This window comes from Protopterus annectens, chromosome 12.part0, assembly GCF_019279795.1.
Source record: "Protopterus annectens isolate FY-2018-M chromosome 12.part0, PAN1.0, whole genome shotgun sequence".
Lineage (NCBI taxonomy): Eukaryota > Metazoa > Chordata > Ceratodontiformes > Protopteridae > Protopterus > Protopterus annectens.
In genome coordinates this window covers 600,673,816-600,693,230 of record NC_056746.1, presented here as the reverse complement: position 1 = coordinate 600,693,230, position 19,415 = coordinate 600,673,816, and the positions used below count along the sequence as shown (strand labels likewise).

Here is a 19,415-nt window from a genome sequence, read left to right as displayed (position 1 = left end):
CTTCTGACACTGAGTGCTGTTCCCACATCTGGCACCCCATTTCCTCAACAGGAGCGAAATAAATAAATAGATTAATAAGTAAATTAATTAAAAAAAACACACATGATGAGAGTAATGAAACTAAATTAAAAGCCCTACTTTACAAACAGCTGCTACACCTTATGCCAGAAATGGAGCACTAAAACATTTACTTCTGACATCAGATGTAATATTGGCATCCATTCCCGACTGCCAGTAATGTATTTAAGAGTGAGTGGCATCTGCTGATCATGTCCCCTAACACTTTGTTTCTAGGTTGACTGCCCCTTTCATTCCACCTTAGCTATTCCTCTGCTAGCAGTAGCATCTGCAGTAAAAGGACAACTTTTATTAGAGGCTATACTTGAAGCCATTGGCTATGACACTGTGTGTCATCTCTCTCAATGTCGCAGATGGATTTGACAGTGCCTAACTTACCATCACCTCCACAACAGGGACATAGGTGATCACTATTAAGTGGACAGGGACATCATATGGGAGTTGATAGATGTGCTTGCCTAAGATGGAATCCCCTGTGGACTAAGGTGTGTAGCCATGACCATCCTTGCTCAAGAAATCTTTCAACATCCATCAGATGATAGTTATACCGGTCATCATCTGTATTATACATAATACACCAGTTTCTTGATATCAGACTGCAGCATATGGAGCAACACATGTGATTCCAGTGAACAGTTGAGGAGTGAAGCAGCGATATGTGTGCATTCTATGACATAGTCCATTTCCTGAGGTGCTATGGAGCATTGATTTCACCCCCGTCACTATCAAGACTCAGCTTAATGATATGTCAACAAGAAGGGTTTTCATTCCATCAGCTATCAGGTGATATACAGTCCAGAGGGTTTAATAATTCACGTGTCTGTGCACCATCCAGGCAGTTCCCAGTATCAAAAATCTGGCACATGTTTGATCTAGATCAGTGATTTTTGTGGGATGATTTTCCATCAAGAGAACTTACTGGTGATATGCTGGATTTACCTTGGAGGCATGAATCATGACACCAATACAGAATCCACCAACTATAAATCAGAGGACATACAACTCCGTACTTTTTTATAAACCCAAACCATTATCAAATGTGTACTTAGATTGTTGAAGACCTGCTTCCATTGCATAGATTCTTCAGGTGACGTACTACAGTATGCTGGAAAGCTGAAGTAAGACATTTGCTGTCTCTGCAGTGCTGCACAACATGTTGGTGCACATACATCTACAACACGGTACTACCATTGTATGACATGAAGTACTAGAGTCGGCAGTGCAGGAGGGACTCAGTGAGGAGTTCTAGAAGTACCAGAGCCAGCAGCACAGGAGTGACTCAGTGAAGAGTTCTGGAAATACCTCAGTCAACACTGCCAGAAGATCTCAGTAAGGAGTTCTGGAAGTGCCAAAGTCAGCAGTGAAGGAGGGGCAGGGTGAGGAGTTGGTGGATGAACTGACTGCAGGGGAAGCCCCGGTGAGGCAGAGGTGAGTATAACATGCTGCAGCACTGACAAAGACATGATGTGTATTTCAGGATAGGGACAACAATGAATGAACCTGGTGCATAAAAAGGTTTACCCAGAAAATACAGTACAGTGCATTGAGTGGCCATGCTGTGCATCAAACATAACCTAACCTGAGCGATACAGTGTAGAGATCAGGCACAGTTTCATAATTGTAGATCAAAAATACCTAAAATCAGGAGAAAACCAGGTCTTTTAGCGTAAAATGATTTAATTCGCTGTTCATCAAAGGTGACTTCATCAGAAATACAGCACACTACTACAAAAGCACACTTAAAATACTGTCAGCAAGTGAACAATTAATTGTATAACAAGCTGTTCAGTTCATAAAACAATTATTCAATTGAAGTGAACCATCAATTAACTTAATCCCATAGACTACTGTTTGCAGTAAAAAATGCATCTAAGTAAAAACTTTATTTTTTTAATGTTAACTTTTCTGTTTAAAAAAAAAAACATTTCATATTGACTGTGTCATTCAGCCCAGGATGTATGTAAGAAGCCAGTATCAGTTGCCATACTGCTTCTTTCTGTTCTACTTTGTTCCTTTAATCACCTCCTCTAATGTCCTTGTTTGCTGACTCAAGAACCGAGAAGGTAAACTTTTTCCAGTTGATGCACGTAGTAAAATGTTTGTACAAGGAGTTGTTGACATTTTTTGTTCTTATAGCGTACAAATGTTCAAGAATACATGTCCTCAGACGTCTAGTGGACATTCCCACATAGAACTCTGGACATCCACTACACATAGGCAAATAGAGAATACCTTCACTACCACAATCTAGTCTACCTGGAATGGTGATATTGAAATCAAGGTGTTGCAAAAAAATATAAGAACCAGTGTGGATGTACCTACATACTTTACATCCCATACAATTATGCATACCTCTGTTTACTCCTAAACAATGGGAAGCATGTCCCCCTTTCCAACATATCCTTGATGTTACAATTTTTCTTGTACACAAAACAAGGCACCTCACCCAATACATTTACCATGTCACCATTACGTAAAATGACTTTCCATTTCTGTAATGGAAGTAGAGATGGGCTAAGGATGAGGAAGGGAGTGTGCTAAATGGCTTCATAACTGGAGCAAGCATTTTAACTGTGCTCTAAGGGGATGGCGCCATCAGATGGTGGCAGTTGACTAGATGGTGATTGTGCTTGCACAGTTCTGCTGCCAGAGGGCATAGCTGCAGAAGATGACATAGTACTGTATTGGCACAGATATGATAGGAGTTGGCAGACCCCATTTGAGACAGGTGCAGAATGTGAATGGTCTCTGCCACTGGATTATTCCCTATGAGGCATGACAATGCTATCAATACCAGCAGGTAGGTATGCTGTGGAACTGTGGAACCATGACTGCCAGGACATTCCATATACATGATGGCCACCTAGGGTATGGCTGGAGGGAGTGGCACTAACATGGCACATTGGCTAAGTACCATCAGTGTGGTGTTGATAAGGCGGCTACTGCATGTTTTTGATGTACCAGTCCTCTGAGTTATACTCACAATAAATACAGAGGTGCAGTATCCACAGGTATGGCATTGGCTATGGGGTGTCAATGAGGAATACCCCACTATGGCAGCAGTGGCCTCCAAGTGTCTGACCAAGGGGGCAAGCTTATCATTCATATTTTGCATGGCCTCACAGTTGTCATCATACATGTTATACAGTACATTGAACTGAATCTACCAATATGAGTGCGTAAAACAAAATCAGTCATCTCAGCAATGACTGAGTAACACATAGTTTTATTAACACACACTGCTGGAATAGTGCACCAACAAAATATTTAATTTATGTTTCTTTGGTGGCCTGTCCATGTGGCTCCACCCATTCACATTTATTTATTATAAATAATGTTGATATTGCCGAAGAAATGATAAATAAAAAGAGTACAAGATTTTACAAAGTACCCTTAGCTGATTTCTACCTGTATTCAGATACCTTATCATGGAAATGTCCTTCACCTGTATAAATCAAAAACCTAAATTCGTTGACCTAGTTAAGTAAAGATAGTCAATGAAATATGATTCAGTCAGCACAGCAGTCACAGTGAAAATGACTTTCAAGATCACATTTACTTTTCTTCAAGTTTATGGATTTTTCAAAAATATACATACACATATAAAAACCACTTCATACTCACAGATCATGGAAGGAGTTGCAGTCAAACGCTGTGGGCAAATAATTAAGCAATGTTTGATATAAGCTAGGATATAACAAGACCAAGTATGTTTGAAACCATGACCCTGGTGACTTCTTTCTGCACCTGGTTCACTGACCTGCAATTCCACTGATTAATACTCATTGTGAAATCTAGTCTGAGTGATGAACATTTTCCAGGCAATGCACATTCCTCAGCACTTTAATTCCTAATGCTTTGTTCATGCTCTTTGGTGGCTTCATTGCCCACTGTGGGATCATGAGCAGGTGACAATGGTGCTCCATCCACAGGGATTCCAAGCTTGTCTGGTTGTTTCATTCCTAGAGGAGAGGCAGGGGCAGTTTCTACAGGCAACTTAATTATGCCCATACATGCAGGTGGTGGTAGCATGCTCACCATCCCCCATATTAACCATTGTTGACATTGTGCCATGAGACTATGCCATTGTTCTGCTATCATCACTGTGAAGCTACAAGGGAGCACCAACATCAGGCATGACCTGTTTTTGTGATGGAGATCCCACATTTGCTGCACCTATAAAATAATTTACACAACTGTTGAAATGTGCAACCCCCAAAACCCAATGCAGGCAGCAAAATATGTCCAAACTGTAGTCAAACATACCTTAACTTTTATGCTGCTCCTGTGTCTGCATCTCAGATTTGACTGTGGGTGTGATATCCTGCTGTGTAACATCCAGACACTCACATCAGAGTTGTGCCATAGGACTGTATCAGTACCATACTGTAATATCAACTTGGTGCAGCCCTGACCGACACGATAGTCTTGCTAGTCCAGCATCCAAGTCTAGCCCTCTGCCAGATATCAGTGTCTTCTTAGCATCCACAGAAAGTGAGGCCAGGAACTCTTTAATATTGGTGAGTGTGGTCTGTTATGGGAACCCCCACTTTTAGCCATCTTGTCCTAGGCAATTACATGGGCTTTGTGCCGGGAATGCAAATTCATGTCTTTACCCTATGGCAAGTCTGTAATACACACCTGCTGTGGCAGTTATGGTCTGTGACCCAACATCCCAGAAAGCCCAGTCAGTTTCCAGTGCTGACTTTACACTGGCAATGCTGCCATAGTGCCTGCAGTAACATAGCTGTCTCTGCTGTTGAGAACTTTTCAAGGTGCTTTCGTTTCTTTGGTGTCATTGACATTCCTGTACATGATGATAGCAAACAATGGCCAGTGGCTGGCCACAACCTTGTTTACCATTATCTGCATTGGTCCAATAAACACTTGGCATCTCTAGCCAGTAGCCACACAGACTGTCAGTCTAGCCAAACACAAGCAAAACAGATTCCATGCCAACACTGGTGTAGAAGGGACGGCAGAGGGACAGACTGCATTGTCATATGTACCATGCCATCTTCCCCCAACAATTTCTATGAGAACAAGCCCCACTAATGAGTACAACCAAGTAGAGCCACAGCCTGCATATGATATTATGATATTGTGTCACTAGCCCAACCCCAAACCTGGTGTCTGTGTATGACAGCGGACCAGGTATATTTGAGGGTGTGCAGTCATACAAAAAACCTCTCTGACTCTGTGTGCAAACTACAAATGTGGTCTACCACTCACTCTACCTTAGTAGGCATTCTGCTGTTGTATCACTGCATGGAAGGTACTTATCCACTCTCATATCCCCGTTCCCAAACCCCTAAATTCTTCATCTACCTTTATGCTGATTGTGGATGCATAACCTCCTAAATGAAAATACTGCACAATTCAGTCACCCCCATACATCTGGGATGTGTATCCTTATCAAAATAGATGTATAAATAATCTTGATTTTGTATACCAGTCTACTTATAGATCAGGGGGAATGCCTGCTCATAAACTGGCAAAATCTCAATAGTTTAATAAACATCACAATGACAGTGATTATTCATATTATGGCTCTAAATCACATGCTTAGTGCAATGTGTTTTGATGCGGGAATACATCATACAAGCCTTCAGAGGTGGGGTACATTGTTTGATGGGCCCTCAATCATGCCCACATATCCACAGAATTTGTGCTACTGTGTCCTTCAGTGACATACACAATGCTGCCACATTGCCCATCGATATACATCACATTGGTTTTCAACCAATGTGTGTCTAAGTGTGTAAGGAAATCATTTTATGTGACTCAGTTTATAAGTAAGGGCATGGCATCTAGGTCCAAGGAAGTCATCATGCCATTGTACTGGGCCATCAGCAGACCCATCATTGAGTATAATACCCCTTTTGGTATGTGCCTGACCAGGCACATGGAATGGGTCTATATCACTTCTGTGAAGTGACAGTTCAGTGAACAGCATTTCATCAGAAATGCCGTTCATCAAAATCTGCTCTTGTGGGGGGCTGCACCCCCCACACCCCCACTAATTTTATATAACAACTCCGAGATCACACTACAGTGGGGAAAGGGCAAATTTCCCAATCCTTGCTGTACCACAATTTCAATATGAACAGTTTGATGAATGGTATGTTCGATGTAAGTGAACTGAAAATGCCGTTCACTTAACTGAATTTTCACTGAACTGATATAGACCCCATGCAACAACTGGAGTGCTGACAGAGGCTCCTCACAAAAAGAATACAGGGCATAAACACAATATCCTATGAAGATCACCTTGTGCTGCGGTTTCCCTTGCTGAAGCTGGTCTGATTTCTTTGTCTCTGATGGACTTCGCATGTTCCCAAAACAAACAGCACCAGAACTACTAGATCTAAGGATTTAAAATTTGCTTGTGACTTAAATAGGACGTGTTGGAGGGACAATTATATACTTCAGGGAATTCCTATCCTCTGGAATAGGCTTCCCATCCATATGAAGTAGAGCTCTCCCTAACCCTGTTCAAGTGCAACCTGGGCCAGTGGACGGAAAATCAGAAATTCATCACGGCTTACACCTATGTCTCTAATGAACAGAGGGAGTTGGTAAATCATGCCCTACCTAACATACACCCTTTAAAATAACCTCTAAGGTGCAATAACTTGTGGGATACATTTGGGCTGTATGGCTAGGGTTATAAAGGCCTGACTGGTCGTTAGCCTTGTATACAATTATGAACTTACTGTATGATCCTATGAACATGATATCTATGATGTGTGCGTATGGTTATCTGCTTTCCTGTGATGTGCAGGAGAGATACAAAAATCTTTCTCCACCTCTGATAGCTGCTCCACAGGGAGCGACTGTTGAGCAATTCACATGAGGGTCAAGAGAGTATAATGTGGATGCCTGATACTGTCAGGCCAGGACAGTAAGTGATTTTACAAGCATCATGCTTTCTGGTGAGCAGTGTCTGCATTGCTATACCAACCTGAAGAACTTCTTTGCTGACTTTCTCCACTAATGGGAATAATAAGGTAGGGAGAGGGAGTGAGTCATTTTTAATGTCTCCTTACATAGTTAGTGATGTTACAAAGCATACATATTAATGTGCGCCTACATGAAGAAATGGCTATTACTGTCTATTCTTTGTTGTTTTCTCTTTTCCATTTTCCAGCACCTGCTGAGATTCATCAGAACTGAATGATATGCTAGAGGAGGCACCAGGGTGTGTCTATAAAATAGGTGTTACATCACAATATATTTACAGTAGCTGCTTCACTGCTACTATTGCAAATGTTTCCATTTACATTTAGACTTAAGTACAGCCCTACCTGCCTTTCTGTAAAAGATGACCATACATGCATGTGTAACAGTGTTATAGTCCTCCCTGCTATCAATTAGACTCTACATTGCCTTCAGTCTGCAATATGGACTGACAGTAGATGCAACACAAGCATTATGGTTTTTTGTGTCCACTTGGGTACAGGATACTTGTGTGCCTGGGAGTATTCTTTTTTGCAGCTCATCATGAAGGTCGTACATTAGTAGCCTCATCAGCCTGCCATGGCATAGTGTTTGACTACACATACTTATGCACATGACTTTGCAATGGCACATAACTTACTATGGCATGCAGATGTTGGGTTGTCATGTAGTACTGCTCCTGGCATGTCACATGGCTGACAATGGTATTACCATAGGCTTCATGTATCACATGTGTCAACCTATTGCTATTCAGAGGATAGGTGCACATGTCCTATTGCCACCTACTACCATGTCTCATAATACAGGTTACATGATGTCTGCCTCTGATCCAAATCCCTTGGGCTGTGATCTGTATTTCTGTCATTGGTTTATAAATGCCTAACTTTGCAGACCATTGGATCCATACTACTTGACAGTTCTGTTGTGATACACTGAAGTCCCTACATACAGGTTTCAGAGTATTTCCTAGAATATGTCATCATGCAGTGCAGTTAATTGTCATATAGGTCTATATTATTACTGTGTATTGCTTTTTTGTTGTCATAGAATAGTTAACTGCATTCTTCACTTTCAGGTATCTGTATTAAGCACTGCAGTGGCAAAAACTATCAATGCATTTTTTTTGTTTTTCTTTTCTATGTAGTGATATTTTCTCCTTTTTTATGATTTCCCTTTATTGTTCTGCTTCTCTCCAGTTTCTTTCCATTCTTATGCAGTGTCTACTGTTGAGCAAGATGTGTTGCAGCAGTGGTCACCAGAATCAGCATACCTCATCAACACCTGCATGGTCCCTGGCATTTTCCAGGACAGCCTTTGAGCAGGTTCACAAGCTCTGCCAGTGGCAGCTTCCAGGATTTGCTAGTGCCTTCTGGTGATATTTGTCCACTGAGAGGAGTAGAGTACCCATCACGGAGAATTGATAAAGATCCTGTTTGGAGTAGAGTACCCATCAGGGAGCATTGATAAATGTCCTGTTTGGAGTAGAGTACCCGTCATGAAGCATTGATAAAGGTCCCACTTGGAGTAGAGTACCCATCATGGAGCACTGATAAAAGTCTTGTTTGGAGTAGAGTACCCTTCAAGGAGCATTACTAAAGGTCCTGTTTGGAGTAGATTATCCATCATGGAACATTGATAAAGGTCCTGTTTGGAGTAGAGTACCCATCATGGAGCTTTGATAAATGTCCTGCTTGGAGTAGAGTACTCATCATGGAGCATTGAGAAAGGTCTGGTTTGGCCACTTGACAGGAGATGGAAAACCTGGTGATGGATGTGCTGGAATGCAGGATGGTGATTGAGACTGGCTACTGGCAGCATATTTTTGTGTAACTTGCAGAACCACAAATATGCTTGGTCCTTACCACTTTGGCAGCAATGTCTCGACCCAGCCATGGGGATGTCACAGAAGTGACTGACTTCTGGCTAGATGCAGTACAGTGCAGCTTGGCAGTCAGTCCTCATCCCATCCTATCCCCAGTAGTGTTGTGCTAATATCCAGTTTACTGTCTAATCTGCCCATCAACTATCAGCTGTCCTTCATCTGTCTGTGTGTGTGTGTGTGTGTCTGTCTGTGACCTCACGTTGTGTCTGCTCATTTGTTTCATTTGTTCAACACATTCCATGTCTGTCTGTCTGTCTTTGTCTCTATTTTTGTTTAGTTTGTCTATCACTGCTCATCCCTATCCACACCTTCCCCATGCTACCTTTCCCTCTACCTTTTTTATAAATAGTAAGAAATAGGCATCTGTCCCACAAAAACAAACCACTGCTACTCCTATGCATACCATGTTTGCCTTTCTTTTATTTTTCTGTAGTGTCATGTAGTCCTCTTTCCTTTTCATATCTGTATTCAACTTATGTGGGATTTGCTGTCTAGCTCTAGTGGCATCACTCAGCCATGTCCATATCTTGTATGAACACAAATAATTATGTTTATGCTACAAGGGAAAACATGCCATGTGAATGGAACATGTTAAGACTTATGTTGAGAAGATGACAGAGATATTATCTTACAGGAGACTGTGGAGGAGGAGGAAAGAAATGAAAGTTTAAGAGAGCATTCAATAGCAAACTAGAAACTGAATGATGGAAAACTCTGAAGATATGTGAATAAGGCTAGCAGAAACACATGGACAGACTGGACAGCCTCATATTTGCTTCCAACAGCACCTTAATATATTGTAGAGCATGGAGGCTGCTGATTACTCTCTGATATTCAGAAAAAGACAAACCAGTTAAGCCTCAGCGTGGTGCGTGACATGACCTTAAGTCAATTCCCTTCTTCTACACTTGCTTACATTAGAATTATGTGCAAAGTATTACTCTGTGTTATTCAGTAAAAGACAAACCATTTAAGCCCCAGAGTGGTGCGTAACATGACCTTAAGTCATGTCCCATCTTCTACACTTGCTTACATTAGAATTCTGTGCAAAATCTGTTCTGATCCTATTATTTTATCTACCTTTAGTTTTAACAATCCCTTCAAGATTTGGCTTGCAGTTCAGTTTTTATTTTAATAAAAATGCTACAGAATAAATACGATGAATATTTGCATTATGATCTTGATAAGAAGTAGGAACAAGACAGATTCCCATATCCATAAAATCTGTGTTGGTTGGTGTCATCCTGCTACAAGCTTTCTTATGAGCACTATCCCCCAGCTTTGTATGATATACCACTATAGTGATGTGGATAAGAAAATTTACCAACTGCTGATAGGTTCATAGGTTCATACTAGGCTATCTGCCCTGGGGCAATTATAAGCCTAGCCCGATTCTGTATGGCTTATGCCACCCCTTGATTTGAGTATACTGTGCCCTTTTTAAGGTTTAGTTTACTGTGCCTCTGTCTAATAGTGACAGGGGAGTAATCCCTGGGACAAACCTATGATCCCCCATCCACCTATCGAGATTCTTCTTGAAGAGATTCAGTGAGGTGCTCTGCCTCACATGAACTGGAATTCTATTCCAGAGCGAAGGGAGCCTCTGGGTTATGAACCTGTCCCTCCAGCAAGTTCTATTTATTTCTGTGCTGAGGTTCAAGTCCCTCGAGCGTGTGGCTCTAAGGGATTTAGATTTACTGAGGTGGAGCATGTCCATTAATTCTGGATTTGACATAGATTTGTATGTCAGGCATAGATCGCCTCGAAGTAGGCAGTTTGCAACTGAGTAGAGCTGGAGTTTTTTAACCAAGCAGCATATGGCATCTGTTTGAGACCCTTGATCCTCTTGGTGAGATACTTTTAGGGTCTTTCTAATTGCTGCAGGTGTCGGGTAAGGTACATCCCAAAAGGGGCATTGTATTCTATGATGGGCCTGATGAGGGATGAATAAAGGGGCATGATTACCTCTCTTGATCTAGCTGTGAAACCCATCGTGATGAGGTGGGCTATGTAGAAGGTCTTTCTAACCACTTTGGCAATGTGGTTTTCAAAGGAGAGATTGCTATCAACTTGGGTCCCCAGGTCCCTAATAACTTTCTCTGTACTTAATGGGTTTCCACCTATGTGGTAATTTGTGGGCACATTGCTTTTGCCAAAGGGTATGACTATACATTTTTTGGCATTTAGCTTTAAACCATGGTGCTGGCACCAGTTATCTGTCTCTGTGAGACCTTTTTGAAGAATGTTTGTGTCAGCTGGAGAGTCGATTATGGTGCCCAGTTTGCAGTCGTCTGCGAACTTGGTGAGCCATAGTCCTCCCACATTTGCCTGTACCTCGGAAAAGTATATACCGAACAAGAGTGGTCCAAGGACAGAACCCTGTGGGATGCCACTTGTGACTGGTTTCGAGTCTGACATGGCTCCAGCAACTCTCACTCTGTGGGTTCTGTCTTTGAGCCAGTTTGCAACCCATCTTGTGACATAGGGGTTTATATTTAAGCTGGATAGCTTATCTATGATGCCTGAGTGGGGTATTGTGTCAAATGCCTTTGCAAGGTCCAGATAGGCTGTGTGGACTACCTTCCCTTCATCTATGGCTTTGGTGACTGTTTCGAAGAAGTCAACCAAGTTCAAAAGGCAGGATCTGCCCTTGACAAAGCCGAACTGGGTAGGATCTAGTGTCTGTAGGTCCCCAATGTCTTTGTTTATGAGCTCCATGATGATCCTCTCCATAGCCTTGCAGACTAAGCTAGTCAGGCTTATGGGGCAATAGTTTCCAGGGTCTGTAGAGGCTCCACCTTTGTGGAGTGGGACCACTGTTGCTGTATGCCATTCTGTGGGCACATATCCTGTAGTGAGGCTGAGATTGTATAGCTGTTTTATTTGAGGGATTAGTTCCTCTTGGAGTTCATGTAGGACGCAACCTGGTATGCCATCTGGTCCCATGGAAGCAGTGTTTTTTGCTTTGGAGAGGGCAGCCTTCACCTGAGCATCAGAGATGTTTGGGATGCAGCCCTTTGCCGGGATAGATACTTGCTCTTTTGGGGGGGAGGGGGTGGAAAAGTTTGCACTGAACCTGTCTGCCAGGATATTGGCGATGTCTGTGGGTTCAGTGTATTTTTTGTCATTGAGAATCAACTCAGAACAAGTCTGGGAGTTGCATCCCAGGTTCCTAACATAACTGAAAAAAGCCTTATGATTGTCTTTGGTGTCCTGTGCAATTTTTCTCTCGAAGCTGGCCTTGGAGGATTTTATGAGGGATCGTAATTTTTTGCTAGTACTGATCAGAGATGCCTTCCCTATTAGGGATTTTGCTCTATCATGTAGTAGCTTCCTCCTTCTGTTGCAGTTTATTTATGGCAGGGGTCCACCAGACTGGACGCCTGCCTTTGGATGATTGGGTCTTGGTTTTGTTTGGGATAGCATGATCCATGCATTCCTGGAGATGTCCGTAGAATGTGTTTATATAGGATTCTGCAGTTTGGGCCGTAGTTTCCACTGGCCCTGGGGCCTTGAAGGATTCCACTTCGGTTTTGAGAAGTGAGAAGTTCGCTTTTGAGAAGTTTTTCACTGTAGTTTTCTGGGCTGGGGGTGGGGTTGGGATGTGGACATCCAGTGAAATTAATTTATGGTCTGATCTTACCAATGAGGGATATACTTCTGGTGTGGAGCACAGAGTCCCCATGTTGGTAATGATCAGGTCTAGTATATTGTCCCCTCTTGTGGGAGTGGTGACTAGTTGTTCCATAGCATTTGAGTTTATAATTTCCAGGACCCTTTGGGCTAAGGTGCTGGGGCTTGAGTAGTGCTCCCAGTCAATGTTTGGGTAGTAGAAGTCACCCAATATAATGGTGTTTGGAGAGATCTTCATGTTCTACAATGTTTTCAGGAAAGCCGAGTGGGATTCCTGACTTTGAGAGGGTGGTCTGTAGGATGCTATAAACTGAAAAGCAGTCTTGCCCACTGTTAGTTGCACATGGATGGTCTCCGATACTTCGTGCAATGCCACTAACCTGGAGGTGTGGATATCCTTGATAAATATGGAAACTCCCCCTCCTTTTGTGGTTCGGTCTGGGTTTTGGGGCCGAAATGCATATTATGAGGTATAGCCTGGTAGTGCTGGGGTGCTCTCTGGAGCCTTGAACCAGGTTTCTGTCACTGCACAGATATCGATGTTCTCCATACTGAGGAGAGCATCAAGTGCATGCATCTTGAGGTTAAGACTTCTGGCGTTAAGCAGCATTACCCTTAGTTTCTTGTTCCTTGTGCTGTCTATGGGGGTGGGTTTCACTTTTGAGCCTTGCCTAAAAAAGGCACTATGGGGGTGGCAAGAGCCTTTGCCAATATCCAAAAGCCCAGTGGTGACAGGTGCAAGCCGTCCCTAGTGAAGCAATGTGGCTTGTCGAGCATGTCATCCCAGGCTAACAGACACTGGATCCCCTTTGAATGACACCAAAATTTTAGCCAATTGTTAAAATCGATCATTTTGTCTTTGTACTGTGGCATCATTCTAGGTGAGGGTAAGATACTGCTCAAGGTCAGGGTCATACCAGCCTGGGCTACAAGATCAGAGAGCTCCTCTATGTCTCTTTTCATATAGTCCAGGGAGGTACGTCTCAGGTCATTCACATCAGCATGTACAATGACTGAGTCATATTTGTATTTGCTTTGGAGTGACCTGAGTGCTTGCGTTATGTGGTGGATCCTAGCACCCAACAGGCAGCTCACCGTGACCTTCCCTTTATTCAGCCTGGTGAGCGGGACGTCAGTGTGTCTGACAATAGAGTCGCCTATTACAAGAGTATCAGGTGTGTTATTCATCCTTAAGGGCTGTGGCTGCTTAGCACACTGACTTTGAGGGCTATGTGTTGTGCGTGTTTTGTTTTGAGGTAGCGTTTGCTTGGATGTCTGCTTTGGAGGTCTCTGTTGCTTGGGTAGATTTTTATTTAGAGCCTCCGAGTATGTTTTTGTGTATTTATGTGTTTGGTTCACTGATGTGGTGGGACTATGTGATACTGGAATTGTGTTGTGTGAGGTTACCTTCTCCTCCTGACTGGTTTCACCAGTTTTGAGATGAGAGAGCTCAGTCTCCAGTTTGGCTAAATAGTTGCACCTCTCACATATATTTGAACCTGTTTGGAGGAGGAGAGGGTTGTCCGTGTACATGAGACAGTTGTAACATTGCCTCAAAATTCCCAGATTCACCAGCTGGACTGGAGAGGAAACCATTGACTGACCTTTGGACATGCTAGAGTAATATAGGGAAACTGAATTTAAGATGGAGCAATAGAGGACAGGGTAATTATAGAGAGTATAAGAGTAAGTAGTGCTTATGGTTTAATAGTGCTAACTTGTAGGATTACTTAATTGGACCAGTGAAGGGCCTTAGAATGAGAATATGGTGTTTAAATTGAGAGATAGAGCAGTTCTAAGGGAAAAAGTGAAGAGCAGACTTTGTGGAGCCAGGAATAGTTTAAACCAAATTAGGCGGCGCTGCCCACTGTTGCGCTGTGCACAAAAACGTGCAAAACCACGCAAAAGAGGGTTTTAAGAGAGGAAGATGAAGGAGTTTGGAATTGACCCAAAATGGCCAATAAAACTACAGTTTCAAGTCAGTAACCACTCCCACAGGGGCAGGCAGGCTGCTCAATGTTTTTCACTGCCACTGATCAACAGAGAGACTTCCCTTTAGCCCAAGCAAAAAATGGCCTCCAAGAAACTTACAAACAGTTCAAGAACAGCAAGCCTGTAACTGAACTTTTTTAAATCTCAGAAAAGTGGGAAAAAAGCAAGATGTTTTTGTTTTTTTGTTTTTTTCAGAGATAGCAGAGGTTCACAAGTATCAACAAGTTATAACAGTGCAGTAAATGACCCCACACAAGAGTGCTAGGCCAAAGACAGATAAAATGCAAGTTTTGAGAAAAAACTATTTTAAAAATAAGTGCAAACAGGAAATTCAGTAAACAGCTCTAGGTTGTGCTCTAAATACAGTTACTAATGCAGAAATCAAGTTTAACAAGCCAGAAAATGCTCAAAATAAGCGGCTATGCAGAAAAACTTAGCAAATAAACAGAGGAAAAATACTTAAAATCTCAAAAGTGGCTCCTTTCTTCTCTCAGCATTTTCTCCTCTTGGTGGGTGCTTCACCAACAGCCAACAAGCCTGAAAAGACGCCAAAACCATGAGGCAACCAGGTTTTAAGAGAGGAATATGAAGGAGTTTGGAATTGACCCAAAATGGCCAATAAAACTACAGTTTCAAGTCAGTAACCACTCCCACAGAGGCAGGCAGGCTGCTCAATGTTTTTCACTGCCACTGATCAACAGAGAGACTTCCCTTTAGCCCAAGCAAAAAATGGCCTCCAAGAAACTTACAAACAGTTCAAGAACAGCAAGCCTGTAACTGAACTTTTTTAAATCTCAGAAAAGTGGGAAAAAAGCAAGATGTTTTTGTTTTTTTGTTTCAGAGATAGCAGAGGTTCACAAGTATCAACAAGTTATAACAGTGCAGTAAATGACCCCACACAAGAGTGCTAGGCCAAAGACAGATAAAATGCAAGTTTTGAGAAAAAAACTATTTTAAAAATAAGTGCAAACAGGAAATTCAGTAAACAGCTCTAGGTTGTGCTCTAAATACAGTTACTAATGCAGAAATCAAGTTTAACAAGCCAGAAAATGCTCAAAATAGGCGGCTATGCAGATAAACTTAGCAAATAAACAGAGGAAAAATACTTAAAATCTCAAAAGTGGCTCCTTTCTTCTCTCAGCGTTTTATCCTCTTGGTGGGTGCTTCACCAACAGCCAACAAGCCTGAAAAGACACCAAAACCATGAGGCAACCAGGTTTTAAGAGAAGAAGATGAAGGAGTTTGGAATTGACCCAAAATGGCCAATAAAACTAGAGTTTCAAGTCAGTAACCACTCCCAAAGGGGCAGGCAGGCTGCTCAATGTTTTTCACTGCCACTGATCAACAAAGAGACTTCCCTTTAGCCCAAGCAAAAAATGGCCTCCAAGAAACTTACAAACAGTTCAAGAACAGCAAGCCTGTAACTGAACTTTTTTAAATCTCAGAAAAGTGGGGGAAAAAGCAAGATTTTTTTTTGTTTTTTTCAGAGATAGCAGATTTAACTGTTTGCCTTGCCTTTATGCCAAACAGCTGTAGTAGCATTTAATTTTTCATACCCCATCCTTTTTATAAGTTGCCTACCATTCACTGTTAAATTATGAAATTAAAAAGTCAACTCAATATAATGTTATAGAATACGGAATTATTTGCATCAAATGGAAGTGCAGTTAAAAAAAAAACATTTTCACAGGCTGTACTGAAACTACTATAAAGCTATTGAAAATGAACACAAGCTTCCCAATGAAATTCTGGTGGAATTGTCATTGGGTCACAGAACATCAGTCACAATCCGCTTGGATGGCATGTCAGTGATCTAAGATTAGAAGATCATCAGAAACATGCTTTTGAAGGATAGTGATTTCCTCCTGCTTGCTCAGCATGAAGGGAAGCACCTCCTCCTCCATCCACTACTTTTATATAACTCTGAGATTATACTATCTCAGGGAAAACAAAACTTCCCAAGAGAATGCAGTCTTGATGTAGTAGTCCTTGTAGTAGCCACAGAATCACATAATAGTGATTGACATTTATAGTGTCAGTCACTAATATAGCAACATTAAGCATGGAGCCATTTGACACAAACCCACAAAGATACGGTTTGCTTGTAGTTTGTAACAAAAACTTTAACTGCAGGAAAAAGATAACTGTGGTGAAGGAACATTGAGCATTATTGTTTTTGTGCTTTGAAATGTGCTATTCTGTAAAACCTGACAGAAGTAACAGCCACACAAAGACAACAAGAATATTTCACTTTATTTAAAAATGATTGCACATTTCATTTAGGGGTGTTTGTATGTGGATGCAGGAGCTAGTTAAAAGGGGAAATTTACATTGCTTTCATAAGCAAAAGCCAAGTAAAGAAAACAAACTAAACCCAAGCCCAGATGATAGCAGGTCTGCAGCAAAACACCCTTTGTTTTGATATTAATATTTTTTTTGCAATATTAGAGAAGTAAGTTTTACATTCTTAGCTCACACAGAAGAACAGTTTGCACATAAAGCGGAATTTTGGAATTAGTTTGGTAGTGCCTACCAATTAATTTTTTGTCCAGTGGAATCCAAGGTGAAAGCGCTTAGTTGGTTGATTTCTACTCTGTTTTTATGATAAACAGTTTCTAGTTTCCTGCGAAGTGTTGCAACTATTTTTTATTGTGTTTTACTAGTTTGTTGCTTGTCAGCAATTTGTTTTGGTTTATAAGTTTTACATTCTGCTCTTGAGTATGTTGCCCATCATAAATTGGTTTAATCAAATAAAAAAAATAGGTCATGACATAAGAAATACTGGTGTCATATGGAAATATAGTTAAGATATTAGACTACTTTCATGTGTTATCAGAACTACTACATATCAAATGAAACCAATTTAACCTCAGCCGAGCTAAGATATTATTTGTTTTCAGTTCATTTTTAAATACTGAAACTGACATACATTATGGTCTTGAATCTTTGAGATGTATTGTTCTCTAATACCCGAATATGAGAAGCAATAGCCAAAATATAACCGGCAAGAATATTTCACTTTATTTAATTACAAAAATGCTTTTGTGCAGTATTTATTTATGGGTACAATAGCAAATTAACTACAAAATTTACACTGCTTTTGCAAGCATTGTCAAAACTATTTCTAAATCATAAAATTATTTTAATGTGAGTTCACGTTTTCTGCATAAGAATGTGTTGCTGTATTATAAAAGAACTACAGAATTCTGTATGAATAATAAACTTTACCATCAGCTCTGAAAGGGTACTGTAATAAGTAGCGTAGCAAGGTTTTTACTGTAGCTTAATGTAGAGCAGTTGTAGTAGCACCTATGATAGGTTATCACAAAATCCCATCTGGTAGCATTTCCAACCTAATAGAAAGCACCTGTGTTAGAATCTGTAACTGCTCTGTAGCTGTGACTTCAAGGTCTTTCTGCATCCAGTGGTGGCAAAACTTTTCAAAAAGGTTTCCCTTTTGTATTCAGCCACTCCACTGAACCAATGTTTTGGGCTTGAACACGTGGAAAGAAAACAGAAAAACTGAATATTATAGATAGTAGTCATTCTTTGAACTGCACAGTATAGTTTATATTCATTTTCTATAATTAATATTATTCTTGAATTATTTTGGGATATAACAATAGACTGATTTATGTTTGTCTAACGTTTTCCTTATGATATGTATTAATCATGGGTTATCTCGTTGCTTAATATGCAATAATGGCATAGGACTTCAAACTGCTAACAGACTTCTGAAATTAAAGAAGCCAACTCAAAATAATGTTATAACATAAGGAAATATTTGGGTCAAATGGAAATACATCACATCTTAAAATGATTATTGCAATATTATCCCAGCTCCATGACATGGGGGGCGGGGGGGGGCGGTGGCTGATGATTACTCACACAACCTGCGGTCAATAAGTAGCTTGGGTGCTGGAGCTGACAGGTGACGAAGAATGGAAGTGATTGGTTGACACCAGCTTGCCCATTCCAGGGGGAGAGAGGTGGCTGTTGCACTGCAGTGCCAACATCTATGGAAGAATGAGACATATGAGACACAGTAGTAGGGGCTGGGGGCATTCTGGTCTCAACCAGGCCATGTTAGCACAACAGCTTTGCTGGGGCATAGGTGAGAAAGTGCACACCCCCAGTGGAAGATTCAGCAATCCCTCATTTAAGATGACAAGGAAGAGTTTAGGACATAGAAAAAAAATTCTTGTCTACCTGGAAGACAACCATACTATGATCAACTCTTGCCTCAGTGATAGGGAAATAAAAGGATGGTAGTAGCAGCAGGCTGATGGTTGGCAGGTATAGGAACTTGTGAAAAGGATACCAAAAAGTTTGCTATAATATTAAGTATATGTGTTTATTCTTATATAAAATATTGTTATAACTTATTATGCATTTAAAAGTCTTACCTGCTTGGCATAAATATTAAAGTTAGACATGTAAGTGAGGGTATCTATATAATTTCCCTTCTTTATTCTCTGCAAGATCTTGAAAATTGCATCTGTGTTGTTATGCAGAGGTGGAAACATTGTGATTTCAGCCAGCTGTCGGAAGTTCAGGATCTCAATTATTTCAGGCTAAAACGAAACAGATAATTGAATGCATTTAGTAAGTTTTATAAGTGCAGTTACAATATATGAATAGAATAAATAACAAGTAATAAGTAAAAAACTGCAAACAGTACTTTAAATTCAATTTATTTCTTTAGTATTTGATTTACAAACATATTTATTTAGTATCTCTTTCTTGAAAAACCCATTGCCTAATTTGATCTATTTTTCATCCATCTTTTTTCTCAGCATATACAGAGTATGATAATATGGGAAATGTAACAGAACCTAAGCAGCCTTATCTTAATGCCCTTTTCAGTACT

General features: G+C 40.9%; 1 protein-coding gene across 1 annotated transcript in view; it reads right to left on the bottom strand.

Annotated features, from left to right (window-relative positions):
• Positions 1-19,415, bottom strand: part of LOC122816194 — a 191,172-nt gene that overhangs the window by 143,238 nt on the left and 28,519 nt on the right. Inside the window, exon 2 of the mRNA XM_044088944.1 lies at positions 18,952-19,119. Within this exon, the coding sequence (XP_043944879.1) occupies positions 18,952-19,119 (168 nt within the window). The remainder of the gene's footprint in view (positions 1-18,951; positions 19,120-19,415) is intronic.